Source organism: Phyllobates terribilis, unplaced genomic scaffold (assembly GCF_046119375.1).
Source record: "Phyllobates terribilis strain yellow unplaced genomic scaffold, ASM4611937v1 Scaffold_5__5_contigs__length_657084704, whole genome shotgun sequence".
NCBI classification, from domain to species: Eukaryota; Metazoa; Chordata; class Amphibia; order Anura; family Dendrobatidae; genus Phyllobates; species Phyllobates terribilis.
The window spans coordinates 10615881-10643404 of NW_027362765.1; the positions used below are offsets into that span (position 1 = coordinate 10615881).

Consider the following 27524-nt stretch of genomic DNA (forward strand, 5'->3'; position numbering starts at 1 on the left):
GGTTAAAATATTTTCCACATTTAGAACAAAAAAATCTATTGTCCGCTGTGTGTATTTTTTGATGTTTACGAATAGACTTTTTGAGGGTAAAACTATTTCCATTTTCTGAACTTGAAAATGACTTCTTTGCTTTAGGAGCAGTTTGTTTTTTAATGCTTATTTTATTTTGATTTTCCTTAGTAGTCGGTAATGAATCAGAAGACAGGACCTGTTTCATAGGATCAGATGGTTGATGTTTGCTGTGAAGCGATGATGGTATATCTGGAGTAATGGTATTCACTTCAATTGTATCCTGTGGGATCTCAAGATCATCAGATTTAAAAATCGCCTGTCCCTCTGATCTCCTGGTACAGTCATCTGCCAAGAAAAAAAAAATAATAATTATGAATAAAATATCCTTGAAATTTATATTTTATACTTTTGAACATTTCTACTTAAAATGTCTAAACAAACACATCCCTGGGCTACATGCTAATCCAGGGAAATGAAGAGATATATGCTCAAGTTTAAAAATCAATTTTATTAGACACAAATCTAAAAAATATAGGAATATTTAAACTTGAGCATATATCTCTTCATTTACCTGGACTAGCATGTAGCCCAGGGATGTGTTTGCTCTTAGATTGATTTAGAAGTGGTATGCAATCTTTATTTATTTTTCTATGGGATTCTTGTGTTCATTGTACTTAAAATGTCTGTAGAAATGGGAAGTTATTGACAGAATGACAGTTCACAGTCTAATAGAAAACCTCATAGGATGAACCAGTAGACCGTGGTGTCCAACTGTTCGTTCATTCTGAATCCAAAATATGGAATAAGAAGCCATCAAACAATGTTATGTAGGCAAAAATGATACCAATAAAAACTTCTACTCATCTCACAAAAAACAAGTTCCCACTCAGATCCATCATCTGTCAGTGGAAAACCAGAGGTTTCCACATTATTAGTGGCTCAAAGGTTCTTGAAAAGTAACATGGCTTCCATAAACTAATCCAGCAATATCCGCTCTCCCAAAGTCAGATCTCCCCCTCACTTCTGAGCCTTGCAGTGCACCCAAACCACATTTAGCCTCCATGTATTTGGCATTACTATAGTGAGAAGAACCCACTTACTTGATGGTGTGTGTCTCCTGGGGCACAATCTGGGCACTATGTGTTGGGCAATAAAATGGTATATTTGCAATTTTCACTCTCCAACATCCACCGAGTGCTAATTTCTGGAAAGTGCCTGTGGAGTCAAAATAGTCACTACTCCTATAGATTAATTCATTGAGGATTATAATTTCCAAAATGGAGTCACTTTATGGGGATTTCTACTGCTCTGGTTTTCTACCATTTTGTAATAATAGGGCTTCCGCAAATGGTGTGCCCCATCTCCTCTGGGATCTGCTCCTGCGACGTCTGCTTCTCTCACCAGGAGCCGCCTTATTCATCCTGCAGGAGGCGCTGGTGATGGAGGAGATGTCGGAACCAGAAGCTCTGGGTGGCGCAGGCTGTGTCCAGCCACTAAGATTAGGGTTGCTGGGACCTGTAGTACCATCCAGTCTTGCAGTATGGGTGTGTGTTGTCCAGCTGGAGTAATCTGCTCCCTGCTTCAGCCATTTGGAAAGCACCGCACCCTACTAAAGCTGGAAGCATATTGCCGGGAGCTGCCAGATACAGCCTTGTCCTCCTCTGGTTCAGTCCTCTGTGCTCAGCTCCCGGCTTGTGTATTTGTTTCCTGTTGTGACCTCGGCCCGTTTACTGACTACTCTTGTGTCTTCTGATTTTGTATTTTCTCTGCCCTCCTGGTTCTGACCCGGCTACCTGACTATTCTTCTTGATGTTAAAGGGTGATGAGCAAGGCAATCCCTGGGATCTGGAGTATATAGCGCCAAGCCTGTTTGTGGTGGCCATCTTTTGAGCTGCCAGGTGACCATGAACAGTGTCCCCAATACATTGTGTCTGCAAACTATTCCACCAAGATCTGCAATCATATAGGTAAATGCTGCTCCTTCCCTTCTTAACTCTGCCATGTGCCCAGACAGTAGTGTACAACCGTATATAGGGGATTGTCAGATTCAAGAGAAGTTGGAAAATAATTTGTAAGGTCCATTTGTTTCCTATTATCCTTTGTGAAGAATTCCAAAGTTATCACCACATAAAGTGACACACGTCAGATTAGGAACATAAAACTGGCTGCAGGAAGAGGTTAAATCAGAGTATTTGGGGAACTAACTGCTGTAGTCAAAAACTGAGTATAGACAATACTGTGTTTGATTATTTCAGTAGATGACAACAGTCTCCATCAGTAATAAATGAGTAACTAGTGGTGAAACCTCTCTGAGGGCTAAACTATGATAAGGGCCAATATTTTCTGGCAGATGACTTTCAAGAAGAAATATTACACATTGAAAGAGAACTTTTTATAATAGTGCAGAGCTGAGGTGTCTTAAATTTAGAGCTCGGGCAATGGGAAGACGTAATGGAGACCTACTTTTAAAGACTAACAGGGAGTTACGACTCACATAAGTGAGTCAGGTCGATCCCACCACAATAAAGCTATCATACAAAAGGAACCTGTAAAAAAAGACAGAATAAAAGATATGTTACATCCTCAACAACAATGTATGTATCAGGGGAGAGAACTTCAAACCTAAACCAGAGTCACACTCATTTATGGTGGACCACTGGAGCTACTATGAGTCCTGACCAGGAGAGTAGAGAAAGTATTAGTGCCCCCCATTTCAGGAGAGATTGTGCAGTAATCTGAATTCCTTAGGATTGAAAAATAATGTAATTTATGACGTGGAGTGAATCCATGAAACCAGGGCTCAAGCCATGCCAACACATCTCCTGCAGGCGTGAATAAATGTGTATTACAGCCATCAACCACGCACAGCTCAGAGATATATCATGGCACAGGTGTAATGTTTTTTATGTAGTTTATCACAATCCAGTTTGAAGTTAGTTGGTTTTAAAAGATATAGAAAAGTCAGGATAAAGGGAAACTCCGCTGTTATTGTACAGAAATTCACACTTGGCCCTCACTGCACATTTAATGTTGTTGATAATAAAAGTGAAGTTTGGCCAGAAAGACTGGACGTGGTCTTGTAGGGACCATATGAGCACATTCAGCAGCACAGAAGGGAGAGAAGGTAGATTCATCCAATAAGATATCAGGGATCTAGGAAGCCAACAGCATCATTACCCTCCGCTTTCTCTTCAACGGATTTTCTCACTTGTCAGCACATTCTACGTACGCTGTCATTTGGCTTTGCCGTTTACAGATCTGGGCAGGTAACGCTCAGCATCTCCTAATCCCAGGGGGAGATGGATCCTCCAGGTTGTAAGTTCTATAGAAAAGGTCTTTCACAATTACACAAAGTAATGTGAACATTTTTGGATGGAGGAAAATGTTGTGGTCTAGAGGTAAAATGGTGATCACACGATTATGACACAACCAGACTACACCACTGATAAAGCAGCCACAGCCGGTGACTGAGAAGAATCTGTGACTTCTCTGCATTTAGTGGTCACTACTCACCTGGGTAGTCATATGTAGGAATCTCCTCTTTACACTGCTCATCCCCCCTCACATATGTCTCTGTAGTATTAATATGGGTCAGATCTTCACCCTGAAACAAATATTATAAAAGTCACAAACAGATGGAGAAGTCACCTCTATGATCAGCTCTAATCCTGCCATCTCCACCGTTCTCATTACACAAGTATAAAATATATAATACTGGTGGATAAAACAAGACTGAACACAAGACCTTCACAGCCGTCTACACCTCATAGGGGAGATCTCATGACACCTTCTCTCCATCTACCTGATGATCCTGAGGAGCATTGGGATCTTCTTGTTTACAGTCCTGTGGAAGAAGAGGACAGGGACATCTCTCTGGTGTTGTCCTCTTACTGGAAAGATCTGGAAAAAACACATACAGGGACTGAATTCATTCTTTACATACAGATAATTATAGGCCGTGTGTATTTAGCCCTATTACCTGGTGATGTGAGGGGCTGGGGAACCTCCATCTTGACGTCCTTGTACAGATATTTGTGTTCTTCTATATACTCCCACTCCTCCATGGAGAAATAAACAGCGACATCCTGACACCTTATAGGAACCTGACACATACAATGATACCGTCATCCCCCCAATCCCTTCATAGCTTTACTGTATAATGTCCCAGCATTCCCAGCAGTGTCACCTCTCCAGTCAGCAGCTCAATCATCTTGTAGGTGAGTTCTAGGATCTTCTGGTCATTGATGTCCTCATGTATCAGGGGGTGAGGTGGAGGTCCTGTGATTGGGCTCAGGAGTCTTCCCCATCCCTCAGACACAGGGTCCTGACAGCGCTCACTAGAGGTCTTCTTCACTACTGTGTAATCCTGGTTATGGAGAGACACATTAATAAATCTCACTACAGACAATTCTAGAGTCCTCACCTCTCCAGTTCTGTCCATCTGTTATTCCCATAGATAAGAATGATGTAATGAGACGTCATCAGAATCTCTCACCTCTCCAGTAATGCGGGAGAGGATGTCTACGGTGAGGTGCATTATCCTCTCCGCCATCTTCTTTCTGTCTCTATCCATTCTTCTCTAGGAAAATTATATAGATAAATTATTAGTATCTCATATTGTGGGAATCTGAGTGGATTGAAGATGAGTTGGTGTAAAATATATAAAATTCTGTGTAATAAAAAAATTAATATTAAGTGAATAATGGGTGCTCACTGCTTGTGGTGCACAGGAGTAAAATAGTGAAACAGTCCAAATATATATATATATATACAGTACAGACCAAAAGTTTGGACACACCTCATTTAAAGATTTTTCTGCATTTTCATGACTATGAAAATTGTACATTCACACTGAAGGCATCAAAACTATGAATTAACACATGTGGAATTATATACTTAACAAAAAAGTGTGAAACAACTGAAAATATGTCTTATATTCTAGGTTCTTCAAAGTAGCCACCTTTTGCTTTGATGACTGCTTTGCACACTCTTGGCATTCTCTTGATGAGCTTCAAGAGGTAGTCACCGGAAATGGTCTTCCAACAATCTTGAAGGAGTTCCCAGAGATGCTTAGCACTTGTTGGCCTTTTTGCCTTCACTCTGCGGTCCAGCTCACCCCAAACCATCTCGATTGGGTTCAGGTCTGGTGACTGTGGAGGCCAGGTCATCTGGCGTAGCACCCCATCACTCTCCTTCTTGGTCAAATAGCCCTTACACAGCCTGGAGGTGTGTTTGGGGGTCATTGTCCTGTTGAAAAATAAATGATGGTCCAACTAAACGCAAACCGGATGGAATAGCATGCCGCTGCAAGATGCTGTGGTAGCCATGCTGGTTCAGTATGCCTTCAATTTTGAATAAATCCCCAACAGTGTCACCAGCAAAGCACCCCCACACCATCACACCTCCTCCTCCATGCTTCACTGTGCGAACCAGGCATGTAGAGTCCATCAGTTCACCTTTTCTGCGTCGCACAAAGTCACGGTGGTTGGAACCAAAGATCTCAAATTTGGACTCATCAGACCAAAGCACAGATTTCCACTGATCTAATGTCCATTCCTTGTGTTCTTTGGCCCAAACAAGTCTCTTCTGCTTGTTGCCTGTCCTTAGCAGTGGTTTCCTAGCAGCTATTTTACCATGAAGGCCTGCTGCACAAAGTCTCCTCTTAACAGTTGTTGTAGAGATGTGTCTGCTGCTAGAACTCTGTGTGGCATTGACCTGGTCTCTAATCTGAGCTGCTGTTAACCTGCGATTTCTGAGGCTGGTGATTCGGATAAACTTATCCTCAGAAGCAGAGGTGACTCTTGGTCTTCCTTTCCTGGGGCGGTCCTCATGTGAGCTAGTTTCTTTGTAGCGCTTGATGGTTTTTGCAACTGCACTTGGGGACACTTTCAAAGTTTTCCCAATTTTTCGCACTTACTGACCTTCATTTCCTAAAGTAATGATGGCCACTCGTTTTTCTTTACTTAGCTGCTTTTTTCTTGCCATAATTCAAATTCTAAAAGTCTATTCAGTAGGACTATCAGCTGTGTATACACCAGAGTTCTGCACAACACAACTGATGGTCCCAACCCCATTTATAAGGCAAGAAATCCCACTTATTAAACCTGACAGGGCACACTGTGAAGTGAAAACCATTTCCGGTGACTACCTCTTGAAGCTCATCAAGAGAATGCCAAGAGTGTGCAAAGCAGTCATCAAAGCAAAAGGTGGCTACTTTGAAAAACCTAGAATATAAGACATATGTTCAGTTGTTTCACACTTTTTTGTTAAGTATATAATTCCACATGTGTTAATTCATAGTTTTGATGCCTTCAGTGTGAATGTACACTTTTCATAGTCATGAAAATACAGAAAAATATTTAAATGAGAAGGTGTGTCCAAACTTTTGGTCTGTACTGTATATTCCGGCACACAAATAATCATGAAAATTATTTTTTATTATGCAATGAAGCAAAGAAAGTTTTCTTAATTTTGATAGACCCCTAATGAAATCAGATATTTCCAACGTTTCGGCCTATCATAGGCCTTTCTCAAGGTATCTGGTGTCTAGTGGGTCCCAGTCTGCGGCAGAGCGGCATCTGTGTGTATCGCCCAAAAAATAATTAATAGCATTGTGAGGCCGGTATAAAGCAAAAATGTAGTAGAGCTCTTCATACATCTTCAGGTCAGACAGAGATACCTATGTGCTATCAGTTGGGATTACGGAAGTTATAAAATAATTCAGGTAATTTAACAATATAAAGAATGTAACAGTCTTTATACAGCCAATAAAATATGCTAATGGTTTATTTGTATACTGTATATATTATCTATCTATCTATCTATTATCTACCGTCGATCTATTATCTATATACAGTGCCTACAAGTAGTATTCAACCCCCTGCAGATTTAGCTGGTTTGATAAGATGCAAATAAGTTAGAGCCTTCAAACTGCAAACGAGAGTAGGTTTTATGAACAGAAGCATAAATCTTACAAACCAAAAAGTTATGTTGCTCAGTTGAATTTTATTAAATTTTAAACATAAAAGTGTGGGTCAATTATTATACAACCCCTATGTTTAATATTTTGTGGAATAACCCTTGTTTGCAATTACAGCTAATAATCGTCTTTTATAAGACCTGATCAGGCCGGCACAGGTCTGTGGAGTTATCTTGGCCCACTCCTCCATGCAGATCTTCTCCAAGTTATCTAGGTTCTTTGGGTGTCTCATGTGGACTTTATTCTTGAGCTCCTTCCACAAGTTTTCAATTGGGTTAAGGTCAGGAGACTGACTATGCCACTCCAACACCTTGACTTTTTCCCTCTTGAACCAGGCCTTGGTTTTCTTGGCTGTGTGCTTTGGGTCGTTGTCTTGTTGGAAGATGAAATTACGACCCATCTTAAGATCCTTGATGGAGGAGCGGAGGTTCTTGGCCAAAATCTCCAGGTAGGCCGTGCTATCCATCTTCCCATGGATGCGGACCAGATGGCCAGGCCCCTTGGCAGAGAAACAGCCCCACAGCATGATGCTGCCACCACCATGCTTGACTGTAGGGATGGTATTCTTGGGGTCGTATGCAGTGCCATCCAGCCTCCAAACGTCACGTGTGTGGTTGGCACCAAAGATCTCGATCTTGGTCTCATCAGACCATAGAACCTTGAACCAGTCTGTCTCAGAGTCCTCCAAGTGATCATGAGCAAACTGTAGACGAGCCATGACATGACACTTTGAAAGTAAAGGTACTTTACGGGCTCGTCTGGAACGGAGACCATTGCGGTGGAGTACGTTACTTATGGTATTGACTGAAACCAATGTCCCCACTGCCATGAGATCTTCCCGGAGCTCCTTCCTTGTTGTCCTTGGGTTAGCCTTGACTCTTCGGACAAGCCTGGCCTCGGCACGGGAGGACACTTTCAAAGGCTGTCCTGGCCGTGGAAGGCTAACAGTAGTTCCATAAGCCTTCCACTTACGGATGATGCTCCCAACAGTGGAGACAGGTAGGCCCAACTCCTTGGAAAGGGTTTTGTACCCCTTGCCAGCCTTGTGACCCTCCACGATCTTGTCTCTGATGGCCTTGGAATGCTCCTTTGTCTTTCCCATGTTGACCATGTCTGAGTGCTGTTCACAAGTTTGGGGAGGGTCTTAAATAGTCAGAAAAGGCTGGCAAAAGAGATCTTTAATCCACACATGTGAAGCTCATTATTCTTGGTGCCTGAACTACTTCTTAATACTTTTGGGGGACCAAACAGAATTCTTGTGGTTTGAGGGGTTGAATAATAAATGACACTCTGAATTAACTTTTAACGTTTTTTAAAAAAAAAAAAAAATTTGCTGCAGTGCATTTCCCACTTCCAGGCTGATCTACAGTACAAATGTCACAATGCCAAGTTAATTCCGCATGTGTCAACCAGCTAAATCTGCAGGGGGTTGAATACTACTTGTAGGCACTGTATCATCTATCTATTATCTATATATCTATCATCTATTTAACTATCTATTATCTATCCATTTATCTATTATCTATCTATTATCTATCTATCATCTATCATCCATCTATTATCTATCTATCCATATATCTATCTATCTACTATCTATCATATTATTTATCTATTTTCTATCTATTATCTATCTATTATCTATATCATCTATTATCTATCAATTATCTATCTATTTATCATCTATCATCTATCTATCCATATATCTATCTATAATCTATCATCTATCTATCATGTCTCTATCATCTATGTATTTATCATATATCTATTATCTATCGTCTATGTATTACCTATCTATCTGTTATCTATTATCTATCTAACATCTATCATCTATCTATTATTTATCATCTAATATCAATCTATTAAATATCTATCATCTATCCATTTATCTATCATCTATCTATTATCTATCTATCCACATATCTATCTATTATAGATCATCTATCTATTATCTATCTATCTATTATTTATTTATTTATCTATCTATTATCTATCATATATGTATTATCTATCTATCATATATCTACACATACAGTGCTGGCCAAAAGTATTGGCACCCCAGCAATACTGTCAGATAATACTCAGTTTCTTCCTGAAAATGATTGCAATCACAAATTCTTTGGTATTATGCTCTTCATTTAATTTGTCTTCAATCAAAAAAGCACAAAAAGAATTGTCCTAAAGCCAAATTGGATATAATTCCACACCAAACCTAAAAAAGGGGGTGGACAAAAGTATTGTCACCCTTTGAAAAATCATGTGATGCTTCTCTAATTCGTGTAATTAACAGCACCTGTAACTTACCTGTGGCACCTAACAGGTGTTGGCAATAACTAAATCATACTTGCAGCCAGTTAACATGGATTAAAGTTGACTCAACCTTTGTCCTGTGTCCTTGTGTGTACCACATTGAGCATGGAGAAAAGAAAGAAGACCAAAGAACTGTCTGAGGACTTGAGAAACCAAATTGTGAGGAATCATGAGCAATCTCAAGGCTACAAGTCCATCTCCAAAGACCTGAATGTTCCTGTGTCTTCCGTGCGCAGTGTCATCAAGAAGTTTAAAGCCCATGGCACTGTGGCTAACCTCCCTAGATGTGGACGGAAAAGAAAAATTGACGAGAGATTTCAACGCAAGATTGTGCGAATGGTGGATAAAGAACCTCGACTAACATCCAAACAAATTCAAGCTGCCCTGCAGTCCGAGGGTACAACAGTGTCAACCCGTACTATCCGTCGGCGTCTGAATGAAAAGGGACTGTATGGTAGGATACCCAGGAAGACCCCACTTCTTACCCCGAGACATAAAAAAGCCAGGCTGGAGTTTGCCAAAACTTACCTGAGAAAGCCTAAAACGTTTTGGAAGAATGTTCTCTGGTCAGATGAGACAAAAGTAGAGCTTTTTGTGAAAAAGCATCAACATAGAGTGTACAGGAAAAAAAAAGAGGCATTCAAAGAAAAGAACACGGTCCCTACAGTCAAACATGGCGGAGGTTCCCTGATGTTTTGGGGTTGCTTTGCTGCCTCTGGCACTGGACTGCTTGACCGTGTGCATGGCATTATGAAGTCTGAAGACTACCAACAAATTTTTCAGCATAATGTAGGGCCCAGTGTGAGAAAGCTGGGTCTCCCTCAGAGGTCATGGGTCTTCCAGCAGGATAATGACCCAAAACACACTTCCAAAAGCACTATAAAATGGTTTGAGAGAAAGCACTGGAGACTTCTAAGGTAGCCAGCAATGAGTCCAGACCTAAATCCCATAGAACACCTCTGGAGAGATCTCAAAATGTAGTTTGGAGAAGGCACCCTTCAAATATAAGGGACCCGGAGTAGTTTGCTAAAGAAGAATGGTCTACAATTCCAGCAGAGCATTGTAAGAAACTCATTGATGGTTATCGGAAGCGGTTGTTCGCAGTTATTTTGGCTAAAGGTTGTGCAACCAAGTATTAGGCTGAGGGTGTCAATACTTTTGTCCGGCCCTTTTTTGGAGTTTTGTGTGAAATGATCAATGATTTGATTTTTGCTTCATTCTCTTTTGTGTTTTTCCTTGCAAGCAAATTAAATGAAGAGAATAAGACCAAAGAATTTGTGATTGCAATCATTTTCAGGAAGAAACTGAGTATTATCTGACAGAATTGCAGGGGTGCCAATACTTTTGGCCAGCACTGTGAATATATATATATATATATATATATATATATATATATCCATACATCTATATATGTATTATCTATCATCTATCTATTATATATCATCTATCTATTATCTAAATCTATCATCTATCTATTTAGCATCTATCCATCATCCATGTATTTATCATATATGTATTATCTATCTATTATCTATCTTTCTATCTATCCCATATTATCTATATATCTATTTATCTATTATCTCGCAATCAATTATCTATCTATCAATTACCTGCAGGTTAATATTATAATGCAGACCTGGGCAAAGTGTGGGCCCCGGGCCACATCCGGCCCTCTGGCTGTTCCCTTCTGGTCCAAGACAGCATAAGGGCTGATAACAGTGGTCCACGGGCCGCACCGTGCCCTCTTCCACCCAACCACCATCTCCATCCGCGGTGAATCTTCATCCGCGGTGAATGCACTGGTGGAGGAGGGGCCGCCAGTCCCTTCTTCCACCGATCAGCATGAGAAACAGCTGACGTGATGATGTAATTTCATCGCGTTAGCTGTGCATTGTGGAGAGTTAATGCATTGGAGACAAGAGCAGAGCTGGACATGGGGAGGATATGGGGGCCTCATGCTGGACATGGTGAGGCTATGGGGTCTCGTGCTGGACATGGGAAGGCTATGGGGGTCTCATGCTGAACATGGGGATGCTATGGGGGTCTCGTGCTTGACATGGGGAAGTTATGAGGGGTTCATACTGTATATAGGGAGGCTATGGGGGTTTCATTCTGGACATGGGGAGGCTATGGGGGTCTCATGCTGGACATGGGGAGGATATGGAGATCTCATGCTGGACATGGGGAGGCTATGGGGATCTCGTGCTGGACATGGGAAGGCTATGGGGGGTCTCATGCTGGACTTGGGGATGATATGGGGTCTCGTTGTTGACATGTGGAGGCTACGGGGGACTCATGCTGGAAATGCGGAGGCTATGGGGGTCTCGTGCTAGACATGGGGAGGCTATGGGGGCCTTATGCTGGAAATACGGAGGCTATGGGGATTTCATGCTGGATATGGGGAGGCTATGGGGGACTCATGCTGAACATGGGAATGCTATGGGGGTCTCGTGCTAGACATGGGGAGGCTATGGGGGCCTTATGTTGGAAATACGGAGGCTATGGGGGTTCATACTGTATATAGGGAGGCTGTGGGGGTCTCATTCTAGACATGGGCAGGCTATAGGGATCTCATGCTGAACATGGGGAGGCTATGGGGGTCTCATGCTGGACATGAGGAAGCTATGGGGGGCTCATACTGTATATAGGGAGGCTTTGGGGGGTTCATGCTGTTTATAGGGAGGCTGTATGGGGGCTCAAATGATATATAGCAGGGGCTGTATGTGGGCTCAAACGGTATATAGGGGGATGAAAATCTATTAACCAACCATACATTAAATGGTCTGTTATCCCTATAAAGACAATACAACCAAAAGAAGAAGTATTTGGAGAAAAGATTTATGTACAAAAAGGAGGACCACTGAGTTGGGTTACAAATCCCTCCATATACCTATAGGTTATCTCCAAAACAACACCAAACGGGATTTAATCGTAAAAATCTTAACTTTATTGAATAATATTGATTATACAAAAAATTAATTACTCTCAAATATAAATAAGTAAATGATGGGGGAGGAGTTACATGGAGGGGGAGGGCAGCTAGAGAAGAAAAACAGGGTAGGATGGAAGAACCCTGCAGAGAGACTTATATCCCCTATGTAACAATCAATAAATAATGATTGTTAACATTTTCAGCCAGCCACAAAATATAAGAAAATTAAATAAAGACAGACCACGATGACATATGTATAAGTCTCATGGCTATTAATATAAAAATCCAAAAATAAACCCAAACAGACGACCCTTCATCAGGAGGTCACAGAGAAAGTATTCCATCAATGGGCACTGGAGTGATATCTCATTTGATAGCTCTCCCTATAGACAGTGTACAATCCAATGATAAAGATTTAAAGATATAGTGATGGACTATAGTCTAAAAATGGGTAGCAGATACATATCCCCAGAACTTCTTCCACGCCGCCACTCACCTTCCCAGCATGGCCCAAGGTAATGGAGTTATAATACTACTTACTTTGAACTGATGTGCATGTGTCTCTTGCACATGTAACCCTTAGCCTAATTGACTTATTCACAGAATGTACCCATTTTTAGACTACCAACTTACAGATGGCTTTATCCACACAGATACAGAGGACTGTATGCACACAGATACAAAGGACTGCATCCACACAGATACAGAGGACTGTATCCACACAGATACAGAGAACTGTATGCACACAGATACAAAGGACTGTATCCACACAGATACAAAGGACTGTATCCACACAGATACAAAGGACTGTATCCACACAGATACAGAGGACTGTATCCACACAGATACAGAGGACTGTATCCACACGGATACAGAGGACTGTATCCACACGGATACAGAGGACTGTATTCACACAGATACAGAGGACTGTATCCACATAGATACAGAGGACTGTATGCACACAGATACAGAGGGCTGTATCCACACAGATACAGAGGACTTTATTCACACAGATACAGAGGACTTTATTCACACAGATACAGAGGACTTTATTCACACAGATACAGAGGACTTTATTCACACAGATACAGAGGACTTTATCCACACAGATACAGAGGACTTTATCCACACAGACACAGAGGACTTTATCCACACAGACACAGAGGACTTTATCCACACAGACACAGAGGACTTTATCCACACAGATACAGAGGACTTAAAGGCAAGAGGAGATCGCATGTAGCGATGCCCAAATATTTGAACAGCCACAGTCACACAAAGGCGACAGTGGGAAAATGTCACAAGAGGTGGACGATGATGAGACACATTTGTCAGAAAGTCAGGAGGAGGACCAGGGTGCGGAAGTGGAAGACGAGGTGGTGGATGAATTAGTAAATGACCCAACCTGGTAGGAGAACATGAAGAGCGAGGCCAGCAGCACACGGGGGGGGACGGGGGGGGGGGGGCAGAGCACCCCAACAGGCAGGAAGAAGCAGTGTGTTGGCCGCAGACAGAAGCAGGCAACCGTTCCCCATAACACCAACACAAAGGAAGTTGCCAGTACAACTGTTAGGTCTTCCCGAGTCTGGTTGTTTTTTAAAGACTCTGCCTATAACCCCAAAAAGGCCTTTTGCATCACCTGCCACGCCAGCATCAGCAGGGGTGGCAAAACTACCAGCCTGACCACCACCAGCATGATCAGGCACATGGCAGTAAAGCACCCGACTTTGTGGGCCGAACCCTAGGGTCCAGGAACAGTGTCTGCGGGTGGCACCACTGTTTCTTCCACTGTTGTGCATGCAAGCCAATCCCCTATCCATGGTGCATGCGAAGATGCCTCCTGCCCTGCACCTGTTGTTGCACACTATCAAGTAGCAGCATCAGGAAGCACATCCACGTCCTTGTCCCAACACAGCGTTCAGTTGTCCATACCCCAGTCCTTGGAACACAAGCGCAAATACGCAGCCAACGCCATACAGGCCACACTACTAAATTCCCACATTTTGAGACTGCCTGCGCTCGAAATGTTGCCTTACAGGCTCGTGGAGACGGAAGCATTCTGCAACCTGATGGCGGCAGCCGTCCCTCGGTACTTGGTCCCCAGCCGCCACAAAACATTAGCCGTGCCCTCAACAACGCAGTTACCAGGAAAGTCCACCTAACCTCGGACACGAGGACAAGTGCCTGTGAGCAGGGACGGTACATCTCACTGATGGCACACTGGGTTAACATAGTGGAAGCTGGGACCCAGTCGGACCTTGGGACGGAACACATCTTCCTGACACCAAGGATTGCGGGCCCTAGGTCAATCAGGGTTGCCCCCACACTCTACAGCTCCTGCACCTTATCCTCCTCCTCCTCAGCCTCCATCTCTGAAATGACCACGTCAGTCACAAGCTGGAAGCACAGCAGCACTGCCTCGGCCAAGCGTCAACAGGCTGTGCTGAAGCTAATATGCTTAGGTGACAAACCGCACAATGTTGAAGAGTTGTGGAAAGCTCTAAAAGAGCAGGCAGATCTGTGGCTCACACCGCTGAACCTACAGCCAGGCATGGTTGTGTGTGACAAAGGCCAGAACCTGGTGGCGGCTCTGAGGCGAGGCAAGCTCACACATGTACAATGCCTGGCCCATGTGCTTAACCTCGTGGTTCAGCGGTTTCTCAAATCCTACCCCGAGCTGCAGGATCTACTTGTTAAAGTACGCCGCCTGTGTGCCCATTTTAGAAAGTCACTTACAGCTTCCGCTGCCCTTGCCGTGTTTCAGCAGCGTTTGCAGCTTCCGGCTTACAGACTGGTGTGTGATGTCCCCACGCGCTGGAACTCTACACTGCAGATGTTGGGAAGGATTTGTGAGCAGAAGAGGGCAGTTGTTGAGTACCAGCATCAACAAGGCCATTGGTATTCAGTTCAGACTTCACACATAAGACCTCAGGAGTGGAAATGGATGTCAGACATATGTATCATCCTCCAAAACTTTGAGGACTCCACCAAGATGGTGAGCGGTGATGATGCCATAATTAGCGTCACCATACCGCTTCTCTGTCTTCTGAAACGCTCTCTGCTCACAATCAAAGAGGATGCATTGTAGGCGGAGCACGATGAGATGGAGCAAGGAACCATACAGGGTGATTACACACAGCCCAGCCTCATCTCATCTCAACGTGGATTGGGTAACAATGAGGAAGAAGAGGAGGAGGAGGAAGAACAGAAGCTATTTTCATGCGCTATAGACAGTACTACCTGCACAACTGTCACACCGTCTGTTCAGTGTGGATGGCCTGAGGACAGAGAGGAAGAGGAGGAGGAGGAGAGCATGGTCAGTCGTCCTCTTGGTGAGGACAGGGAAGTCTTGCCTGTTATCAGTCTGGCACGCATGACTGAGTTTATGTTACGCTGCCTTTCCCATGTCCCTCGCATTCTCAAAATTTTGGGTGACAGTCATTACTGGTTGGTGACACTTCTAGACCCATGCTACAAAAAGAACTTTCTATCTCTTGTTCCTGAGGCGGACAGGTCTACAAAAATGGGGCAGTACCAGAAGGCCCTTGTTGCGGAACTATTAAAAAAATTCCCATCCGAAAATGCTGGCGGCAAAGGTCACAGTTCGTTGGACAACCAAGGACTACAGGCGAGAGAGACACAACTCCAATCCAGCAGAGGCAGGAGAACACTGTCAAAGTTCTGGGAGAATTTTCTCAGCCACTCCCATCGCACAGGCCCTGAGGCGTGGGGTACTCTCACAAGGAGTGCAACATTTGGGAAGATGCTGAGGGAGTACATTGCTGAACGTACCAACGTCCTCCGTGACCCACTTCCTAATAATGGGAAAATTTTTTCATGAGGCCCTCTAAGTCTCTTCCAAGGGGCATTGGAGTGCCTCCCAATTTTTGGCAACCTTTGCATTCACTGCATAGGCAAACACTATGGGAGACCCACTTCCTAATAATGGGAACATTTTTTCATGAGGCCCTCTAAGTCTCTTCCAAAGGGCATTGGAGTGCCTCCCAATTTTTGGCAACCCTTGCATTCACTGCATAGGCAAACACTATGGGCGACCCACTTCCTAATAATGGGAACATTTTTTCATGAGGCCCTCTACATCTCTTCCAAGGGGCATTGGAGTAGGTCCAAATTTTTGGCAGCCCTTACATTCACTGCATAGGCAAACACTATGGGAGACCCACTTCCTAATAATGGGAACATTGGTTTCAGGGCGCCCTCCCCTAAGTCCCTTCAAAGGGGTATTGGGGTGCGTCAAAATTTTCAAAGGGGTATTGAGGTGAGTCCAAATTTTCTGCAGCCCTGCCACTCACTGCATACGCAATAACAGTAAAGGAGACCCACTCTTTAGTAATGTGAACTAATTATAGCCAACTGATGGCTCTCTAAGAGTACTAAGGACTTGTTTTATTGAGGAAATTTATACATCGAACTGTGTTTTAATTTGAACTTTATGTCTACATTTATATATATTTATACAACTTATTTGTAGCATCGGCGTCTCTGCCTCCTTCCAGGCAGAGACGCCGTCCCTCTCACCTCCTCGCTCCCCGCTCTCCTTCCCAGCCTGCTGTCGGCGCGCGCAGTCCTGTAGCATCGGCGTCTTTGCCTCCTGCCAGGCAGAGACGCCGTCCCTCTCACCTCCTCTCTCTCCGCGCTCCCCACTCTCCTTCTCAGCCTGCTGTCGGCACGCGTAGCCCCCCAGGCACTGTGCTTAGGGTGCGTGCACGCTCCCCCCCTCTTAAAGGAGCCGCGCGCGCCGTCCTAAGGAGTCCCCGGCCAATAGCCGAGGGTCCTCCCATATATAGGGCACCTCCTCCAAAATGGAGGTGCCCGAGCAAAGTTGTTGCACAGTTTCTTTTCTCTGCTTCAGCCCTCAGGTCCCGCTGCTAGCCTGACTCCTCATCCTGCCTGCCAGCATGTTGTCTGCCTGTTACCTGCCGAGCCTGCCTGCCTGCTCACCTGGAGCGCTCACCTGTTACCTGCCTGTTACCTGCTGCGTCTGTCAGCCCGCTCACCTGGGAGCACCCGCCTGTTACCTGCTGTGTCCGTCAGCCCGCTCACCTGGGAGCGCCCACCTGTTACCTGCCTGTTACTTGCCTTGTCTGTCTGCCCGCTCACCTGGGAGCACCCGCCTGTTTCCTGCTAGCCTACATGGAGGCCCTGTCGTCACTTGCTGTGACCACCTGCCTGGTAAACCTAGAGACTACTACTTGCTCTGCTGTCACATACCGTGACCACCTGTCAGTTAACCAGAGACTTCTGCCTGCTTGCTGTGTCCATCCGTCATACCGGTCAGTCCCAGCCATCTGACCCGTGGGAGCCACCTGCTCTCTTACAAGGTCGTCCCCAGAGTAGCACCTGGTCCCTCTGCCCGGATCCTCCCTGGTCACGGAGTCGTTAGCCGCCGTCCGACCAGGGTCGGTTCTGGTTGATACTTAGTTAGGCCCCTCTGGGTCCTTGCTTGCACCGCGGCACAGAGGTTCCACCACCTGGACCCGTAACAGTATTGTCCTGCAGTCCTTGTGGATCAAAGGCACAGGCTAACTGACCGATGGATCAGTTAGTTTCCCGTCTACCTATTGTATTAGTGCATTCAAGATTGTTGTCTTGCAAATATTGAAGGACAAGCAATGAACACAAGGACAATGAGAGACGACCTTCTCCCAATCCTGTGGAAAAATGCCTGAATACGAGTTGTGACCTAGAAAAGTACGATCTGCCTCTTTTTCCACACACTTTACAGCAAGCCACCGAGCAGCTGGAGGAACACAGATCTGCTCCACTGACCATCACTGAACTCTCAAAGACACTGGAGAATCCAGGTTGGGACAATCAGGTCACCTAGCCACGTACCTCAATGCACTCGCTCAGCTTCCTAAGCTTGCGGCTACCTCCTCTTTGTGGTTGCCGGACAAAAGTTGGGGTAGTCGGCCCTGGGTGTCCCGAAGTCACAGCTGCTCAGAGCCAGCGGAAAGGTGAGACTATGTCATCTGCACAATCTTATGTACTTGCTGGGGCTGTACTGTATGTGACTGGCTGGTGTTGGTGCAATAAATTATTGCCGCATTGTGTTACCCTCACCCTGTCTGGTCTGAGTAGTGGCCTGTCCACGGAAAAGGAGAGCGGGCGTTCAGTGGGGTGAGTCCTGGTCCATATGGTTTTCTAAACACCGCCGGGCCACCACCCACTGGTTTCTCCACACTATCAATCTACACTGCTCAAAAAAATAAAGGGAACACTTAAACAACAGAATATAACTCCAAGTAAATCAAACTTCTGTGAAATCAAACTGTCCACTTAGGAAGCAACACTGATTGACAATCAATTTCATGTGCTGTTGTGCAAATAGAATAGACAATAGATGATAATTATTGGCAATTATCAAGACACACTCAATAAAAGAGTGGTTCTGGAGGTGGGGACCACAGACCACATCTCAGTACCAATGCTTTATGGCTGATGTTTTGGTCACTTTTGAATGTTGGTTGTGCTTTCACACTCGCGGTAGCACGAGACGAACTCTCCAACCCACAGAAGTTGCTCAGGTAGTGCAGCTCATCCAGGACGACACATCAATGCAAGCTGTGGCAAGTAGGTTTGCTGTGTCTGTCAGCGTAGTGTCCAGAGGCTGGAGGCGCTATCAGGAGACAGGCCAGTACACCAGGAGACATGGAGGGGGCCGTAGGAGGGCAACAACCCAGCAGCAGGACCGCTACCTCCACCTTTGTGCAAGGAGGAACAGGAGGAGCACTGCCAGAGACCTGTAAAATGACCTCCAGCAGGCCACAAATGTGCATGTGTTTGCACAAACAGTTAGAAACCGACTCCATGAGGGTGGTATGAGGGCCCGACGTCCACAGATGGGGGTTGTGCTCACAGCCCAACACCATGCAGGACGCTTGGCATTTGCCACAGAACACCAGGATTGGCAAAGTCGCCACTGGCGTCCTGTGCTCTTCACAGATGAAAGCAGGTTCACACTGAGCACATGTGACAGACGTGATAGAGTGGAGAGCAGTCTGCTGCCTGCAACATCCTTCAGCATGACCAGCTTGGCAGTGGGTCAGTAATAGTGCGGCGTGGCATTTCTTTTGAGGGCCTCACAGCCCTCTATGTGCTCGCCAGAAGTAGCCTGACTGCCATTAGGTAGTAGAGATGAGATCCTCAGACCCCTTGTGAGACCATATGCTGGTGTAGTTGGTCCTGGGTTCCTCCTAATGCAGGACAATGCCAAACCTCATGTGGCTGGAGTGTGTCAGCAGTTCCTGCAAGATGAAGCCATTGAAGCTATGGACTGGCCCGTCCGTTCCCCAGACCTGAATCCGATTGAGCACACCTGGGACATCATGTCTCGCTCCATCCACCAACATCACGTTGCACCACAGACTGTCCATGAGTTGGCGGATGCTTTAGTCGGATCAGCCTGTAGTGTGTTTTTCCACTTTAATTTTGGGGGAGACTCCAAATCCAGGGCTCCATTGGTTAATAAATTTGATTTCCATTGATAATTTTTGTGTGATTTTGTTGTCAGCACATTCAACTTTGTACAGAACAAAGTATTCAATGAGAATATTTCATTCATTCAGATCTAGGATGTGTTATTTCAGTGTTCCCTTTATTTTTTTGAGCAGTGTATAAGATAATTCACACAAATAAATATAAGGAAAATTCTCCATTACCACAGAATATGCACAAGGAAAGAGGAATAGTCCTCGGTAAAACACAGTAAGTATCAGTATTTTGATAGACACAGTGGCCTTTTCACCCTCTATATATATTCCATATAGGGATCTAATTATAAGTATTTCTACCTACCCATATGGGACATTTATCGAATATATTTATTGTATATCCCATTTTAGGCATTCAATCACTAGCACTTTATTCCACTCTTTTGGGGTGCCTTTTTATACTTATTTATTTATTCACTTATACTTTATCATCTGCGGCTGGTACATATCATACATATATATTTTGTGTCTGTGCATTTTTCTGAGTTTTCATGCTATGGTGCTTACTCCAAACTTATACTTTTGTGTATAAGTGATTTTTTTCCGGATTGCCACCTGGAATTGTGTCCTTTTTTCTCAGTTTTTTTCTCCCACCCCGATATGTTACAACTTGACCCAATAAAATTAAGATTTTGCATGCTTACTTTGGATTCTTGATCTCTGTGTTTTTTCGTCCTTTGTGCTTCCCTCAGGGAACTTATCTAGATGTGTGGTGAGCACCCTGAACCCCCAGGTGCTTCACAGAAGTTTATTGAGCCATAAAAATAAAATTTTCACATTTTTCCAACAAAAATGTTTTTCAGCCCCCAATTTTGCATTTTCATAAGGGTAACAGGAGAAATTGCACCATGCAGTTTGTTGTGCAATTTCTCCTGAGTAAGCAGATACCCCATATGTGGGGGAAAACCACTGTTTGGCTGCGTTCACACATTGCGTATTTCCCTGCGTTTTTTTAACGCTGCGTATTTTCCTGCTTTTTTTTACCTGCGCTTTTTTACGCAGGTAAAAAAAGCACCTCCATTCACACACTGCAGTGTGAAATGAAGGGTGACATGTGTACTGTCTCACTTCATTTCAGTGTGACATGTGTACTGGCTGTGTCTATGTGTCTGTGTGTCCGGTGTGTCTATGTGTCGTGTGTGTGTGTGTCCCTAGCAGTGTATGTACAGACTATGGATACTCACCTACCCGATGGATGAGAGACGCGTCTGCTCCGTCCCAAACTTGCAGCATCTGCCGTGAAGCGATCAGCTGACTGTCACGTGACCGGCTTGTAATCAGCTGACCGTCCGGTTACAAGCCGGTTAGCTAACAGCTGATCGGTTCACCGGTATAGTGAACATTTTGAACCCATACGTACGACACAGAATTTTGATAACCTTAGGTCATCATATTGAATAAGTTGTCATTAGTCTTGAGCGCAAGTGCTCGCTACTTGAGTTTGCACCAAGTATCGCGGGTCCTCAAGTGACATGCTCGAGTCCCCGCCCCGCATCTTTCACGGTTATTAGACACCCAAAAAAACATGCGGGAATCGCTCGTGCATGGCAAACAATCCCCGCAAGTTTTTTTGGGCTGTATAACAGCTGCAAAATATATGGGGTGGAGACTCGAGAATGTCACTCGAGCACCCGCGATACTCAGTGCATGCCCAAGTACCCGATGAAAACTCAAGTAGCGAACACTTGTACTCAACACTAGTCGCCATATCGTCATTTTTTTTCTTTACTTTTGAAAAAATACAAACCCAACCCTAGCACAACCCTATCCTTAGCCCAACCGTAACCCTAACACACCCCTAATGTTAGCACAACCCTAACCCTAGCCCAACTCTAACCATAGCACAACCCTAACCCTAGCCCAAGCCTAACCCTAGCCCAACCTTAACTCTAATCATAACATAACCATAACCCTAACACTAGCACAACCCTAACCATAGTTTATTTTTTACACTGTTCCTCATGTGGTATAAGTGATTAGACGACTTTATTCTTTGGGTCGGTGCGATTACAGCGATGTCACTCATATCGGGTTTTTATGATTGACAGATGTCACACACTAAAAAAACATTTTTTTTTTGCAAAGACTAATTTTCGCATTGCCATATTTTGAGAGCTATAATTTTTACATGTTTTGGCCGACAGAGTCATGTGATGGCTTGTTTTTTGCGGGACAAGTTGACATTTTTATTGGTACAATTTTCGGGTATGTGACATTTTTTGATCGCTTTCTATTCTGATTTTTGGGAGACAAAATAAACAAAAACTAACAATTCCGGAATTGTTTTTTTTTATGCCGTTCAGAGTGTGGTAAAATTGATAAGGTAGCTTCATTTTTAAGGTACCACATTTATATATTTTTTTTATGTTATGGCGCTTTTACACAATAAAAATTATTTTATAGAAAAAATAATTTTTTTGTATTGCTTTATTCTGAGAGCTATAACTTTTTTATTTTTCAGCTGATGGAGCTGTATGGTGGCTTGTTCTTTTGCAGGAGAAGATGACCTTTTCAGCGGTACCATTTTTATTTAAGTTCGTCTTTTAAGATCGTGTTTTATCACAATTTTTGTTTGGCAGTATGATGATAAAGAATCGTTTTTTGCTTCGTTTTTTTTTTTTTTTTTTTTTAAATTTCCATGTTCAGTAAAGGGGTGAACTAGTGAGACAGTTTTATAGGTCAGGTCGTTCCGGACGCGCCAATACCAAATATGTGTACTTTTATTGTTTTTTTCCATAATATATCATAATATATATTTATTTATGGGTACAATATATTTTTATTTTTTTATCATTATTTTTTCGTTTTTTTTATATTTTTACCTTTTTTTTCACTTTCTGAATCATTTTTTTACTTTTACACTTTGTCCCACTATGGGACTTTCACTTTTTTAACCCAGATCACTAGCTTAGCATAGAAATGCTGCAGCAGCATCTCTATTCTATGCAGGCTGCAGCCCGGCGCACACAAGTTAGTTAGACGATGCACTGAGCATGATCTACCTAACTTCCTGCTGTCTGGACATCGGGTCACCATGACAACCACCGGGACCCGGCACAGACAGCGCGGGACATTGGAGAAGAGGTAAGTAAGCAGCGATTACCTACCCTTGCATCCGGAATGCTGAAATCGACTTCGTTTTTAGGAGTTAATGTGCTGGGAGCAGGACCGCTCCTAGCACATAGCACCGGGTGTCAGCTGTGATGATCAGCTGATAACCGGGGGCGATCGCCCCGCACCGCTTGTGTAATAATACGTACCTGGTCCAAAAGGTTCAGGGAAAGAAAGGGGTTAAAGGGAATCAATCTCCCGCTGGGACTTATCTGACCTCTAATATGGGCATACAGGTGATATAAATGTGACTCTATACTTACCTGTATGCCTCATATTAGAGGTCTGTTTGCTCTGAAATGGCTTTTTATTCAGTGAAGATTCCGACGCTTGCAGCCCGGGGGACGGGAATTAGTGCACTGTGACTCCGACTCCACAACTCCGACTCCCTCATACACGGCTCATGTTTAAGTGATAAATTTACTGTAGCACAGATTCATCTCAGCTAAAAGTCTAGACCTTTAGATCAGGAATAGGAAAGACATTTATAGGACGTTTCATAACTTTCCCAAATTCTTATGAAAAAATATTCCCCACAAACTGCATTGAACTACTGTACCCAATTTATTAAATATTTTAGGAGTCGGAGTCGGTCCATTTTATACCGACTCCACCAAAATGGGCTCCGACTCCACAGCCCTGCTATGACAAGCAGTCACCATGTCCAAGTCCCATGCATTTCACTTTTTACTGCAGGGATCTTGTGAGCAGGCAAGTCACTGTGACTTCTCGGCACCTGGGCACAAGATCCGTGCAGTGCAATGACTGCATTGTACACAGTACAAGTGCATCACTACCGTAAAAAGCGCGCGGGATCTGGACAAAAGTATAAGTATAGATTCACATTTCTATCATCTGTATGCCCATTTTAGAGGTCAGATAAGTCCCAGGGGGTGACAGATTCCCTTTAATCAGCCATGGGGCAGTCATAAAACCAGATATGTATCAAGGTATGTATAAAGGGAAGGGTATGGTACTCAGAGAATGTTTCAATAATCTGCCCCAACGCGTTTCCCCAACAGCTTCATCAGGAGGCTTGATACCAGGATGTTAATTCATGATGTTCAGCATAGTGTGCCTAATAGCCAGGTGTCCATGTATAAATATCCCACATCATCCAAAACCCCTCCCCAGACTAGGAGACCCATTCCCATTCCTAGAGGTGAATTGTCATAGGATATATAGAATGGAGTCTTTCTACAATAATGTACTGCGCTGCGCTTCTTCTCATGCGCTAGAAGTCCAATAATCTCCATCCTCTAGTGTGCATGTTCAGATAAACTGATTACCACCGCCCCACTGGTACCCGTGACTGCGCATTCCCATAGTTATGCATTCCACGCTGGAACATTGTCTGCGATTGCGCATGCTCGAATGTCTGCGTTCCACGCCGGAGCGCATATGGTATTGGATTGCATTCCATCATCAGTAAAATCTTCTCTCTGAGATCAGCGTCATGGGAGACTAAAAACAAGTATTGAACATCCTCCCATCATGCAACAGGCATGTAGATCTACTTTATCACTACATAAAATATGGGATGATGGCCCACAGTACATTCCTAAATGGTCATATTTGACCCCTATTGCATAATTAGAGATACACAAGGATCATCACACTTGTTAATTAAGAAATAGTATATGTAGGAGATAACTGATAAGAAATAATTCTGATATAGAAGCTCAGATCTCTCGATGAAGTACAACAATATGTGATCCCCATTCACAGGGAACTGAATAGCAATGGGTAGAGCATAAAATCCAAAAATATAATCCAGAATGGGGCCGTATTTACACAAAACAGGCATAGGAAATTTGCTCATTCAGTCCCTTAGGGCCTAGTGAATCCAGTCTAAAAATCCACTCACTTTCCTTATTGAGGATACATCTATTGTGATCTCCTCCTCTCACATTGGGTTTAACCACCTCAATGATACAAAAGGAGATGTCTCCGGTATCACCTCGATGTGCACTGTTCATGTGTCTCACTAATGGGGTGTCCCGACCATGGCATATATCACCCAAATGCTCCCCCACCCTCCTCCTAGACTCTCTCTTGGTCTTGCCTACATATTCTAGGGGGCAGGTGTATGTGGCCATATATACTAGTCCTGAGGTTTTACAGTTGGAATAATCCCTCTGGAAAAAGATTTTACTAGTGGAGGAACTCAAGAAAGATTTACATGGTCTCATCCAACTAAATGTACAACATTCTCCAGATCTAAAGAAACCGCAGATTCTTTTATCTAGCCAAGTCCCCTTGGGTGCAGTTTTTTTGCAGAAACTATGCACTAAATGGTCTATAATTGACCGACCCTTTCTGAAAGTTATTGTGGGAGTAGATCACACAGCACCCTCAGGTCCGCGTCAGCCAAAAGTACATCCTAGTGTTTTCTCAGGATATTAAAGATACGGTCACTCTCATTGTGATAAGTTTTCCTTACTCGTGTTATCCCATCTTTTTCTTGGTCTCTTGGTTAGGTATGGAGGAGTGTCTGTCTCTCCCATTTTTCTGCAAACGATGATGCGGAATCCAAAATGTACCAGGAGTACCCTTCATCCCTTAATCTGGTGTTCAGGTCTATTGCCTGTATATTAAAATCTGTGACAATATGGCAGTACCTTCACAACCATAAAAATTGGTCCTTGGGTATTCCTCTTTTTATGGGGATGGGGGTGGTGGTTATCCCACTTCAATAGTTTATTAGTGCTTGAAGGTTTATAATAGATGAGAGTCCCTAGTGTCCCATCCCGTTCTTTCTTGATTAGTACATCCAGGAAAGGCAACTGGTAATCATTAAATTCAGATGTAAATCTCTGGCCCACTCTATTGATGTTGAGTTCCCTGACAAATTCAAAAGATTGTTCACTCCTCCCTGACCAGATGATAAAAAAGTAGTCAATATATTTGTACCATACCCCAATATATGGATGCCACCACTTATCATCATCCCTGAATATTGTGGTTTCCTCCTACCAGCCTGAGAATAGGTTAGCATACGAGGGGGCACAGCGGCTCCCCATCGCAGTACCCCTGAGCTGGTAGAAGTACTTCCTGTCAAAGAGAAAGAAGTTATGAGTCAGGCTGTGTGCCCACGTAGCATTTTTCAAGCGTATATGCTGCGGAATTTCCGCAGCGTAAACGCTTGAAAAACGCATGGTAATCCGCACCCCATGGTCCCCAATGGGATTCCGCAACTTCTATGCACATGCTGCGGATTTTTCCGCAGCGTTCATGCCGCGTTCAAAAATCCGCAGCATGTCATTTAATTTTGCGTTTCCGCATGCAGATTTGCCTTTGACCAATGCATAAAAAACGCAAGGCAATTCCGCATGTGGAAAACGCGTGATAAACGCGCGAAAAATGCGCGATAAACGCGTGCGGAATTCCGCATGCGTTTTTCCGGGAGAGGACTTGCATTTATGCAGCAGAAATTTTCTGCTTCATAAATGCAACGTGGGCACATAGCCTAAGAGTGAATTTTAGAAGATCCTCCATGAAGTCATTATGTCTGCTACACTCTATTGACCTCGATTTCAAGAAATGTCTTACTCCTCTGATACCATCCTCATACGGTATATTACTGTACAAAGCCTCGATATCTAGTAAGATCTGCTCCCCTACATGCATGTATACATGCTCGAGGGTATACATGTAGGGGAGCAGGCAAAGGGAAAACCAACTCCAGAGGGATTATTCCAACTGCAGGACCTCAGGCGATACTGGGGGAACATTATACTGTGTGGGGGCATCATACATCCTGCATAAGGGGCATAATGGGGGCATTACACTGTGGGGGGCATCATACATACTGCATAAGGGGCATAATGGGGGCATTACACTGTGTGGGGCATCATACATACTGCATAGGGGGCATAATGGGGATATTACACTGTGTGGGGGGCATCATACATACTGCATAAGGGGGGCATTACACTGTGTGGGGCATCATACATACTGCATAAGGGGCATAATGGGGGCATTACACTGTGTGGGGGGCATCATACATACTGCATAAGGGGCATAATGGGGGCATTACACTGTGTGGGGCATCATACATACTGCATAAGGGGCATAGTGGGGGGCATTACACTGTGTGGGGGGCATCATACATACTGCATAAGGGGCATAATGGGGGCATTACACTGTGGGGGGCATCATACATACTGCATAAGGGGCATAATGGGGGCATTACACTGTGGGGTCAGTAAAGGGGTCCTGTGCTATGAGAACAATACGTTTCCTCCCTTTCTGTCTCCATAGTTGGGTCGTATGTATCTATTACAGGAAACAGAACAAAAACCTTATGATTCTTATAAAGGGGCAACACAAGACCCCAAAAGAGTCTCCGTGCTGAAGGGGTTAATGCCCCCTGCGCCCAGTAATGGGGTCTCAACATACCTCCACCTGCAGAGCCGCCACCACATATATGGCTGCTCTGTGCGCACAGGAGCTGTGATGAGGTCACAGGAGGGGAGGAGTCAGGGGTCACATGATCAGGGGCCTCAGTGGATGCAGGACTCTGCTGTGCTGGTTGTCATGGTGCTGGATGAGCTGAAGTTTATGTGTGGGGTCAGGAGGGGTTTACAGTGTGGATGTAGCAGAGCCGCGGGTGTGCGAGGTGTACGGAGCGGAGCCGTGTGTGTGCGAGGTGTACGGAGCAGAGCCG

General features: G+C 44.1%; 1 protein-coding gene and 1 pseudogene across 1 annotated transcript; both read right to left on the reverse strand.

Annotated features, from left to right (window-relative positions):
* LOC141270597 (uncharacterized) overlaps positions 1 to 27524 on the reverse strand; it is a 48043-nt pseudogene that overhangs the window by 1367 nt on the left and 19152 nt on the right.
* On the reverse strand, positions 224 to 27315 carry LOC141270581 (uncharacterized). The gene is made up of 8 exons (XM_073680657.1): positions 27257 to 27315; positions 4508 to 4591; positions 4199 to 4378; positions 3992 to 4115; positions 3815 to 3912; positions 3526 to 3616; positions 1113 to 1227; positions 224 to 357 (listed from the first exon to the last, which is right to left on the reverse strand). Exons 2-8 carry the CDS (start codon positions 4583 to 4585, stop codon positions 354 to 356), a joined length of 690 nt encoding a protein of 229 aa, XP_073536758.1. The 5' UTR covers positions 4586 to 4591; positions 27257 to 27315; the 3' UTR covers positions 224 to 353.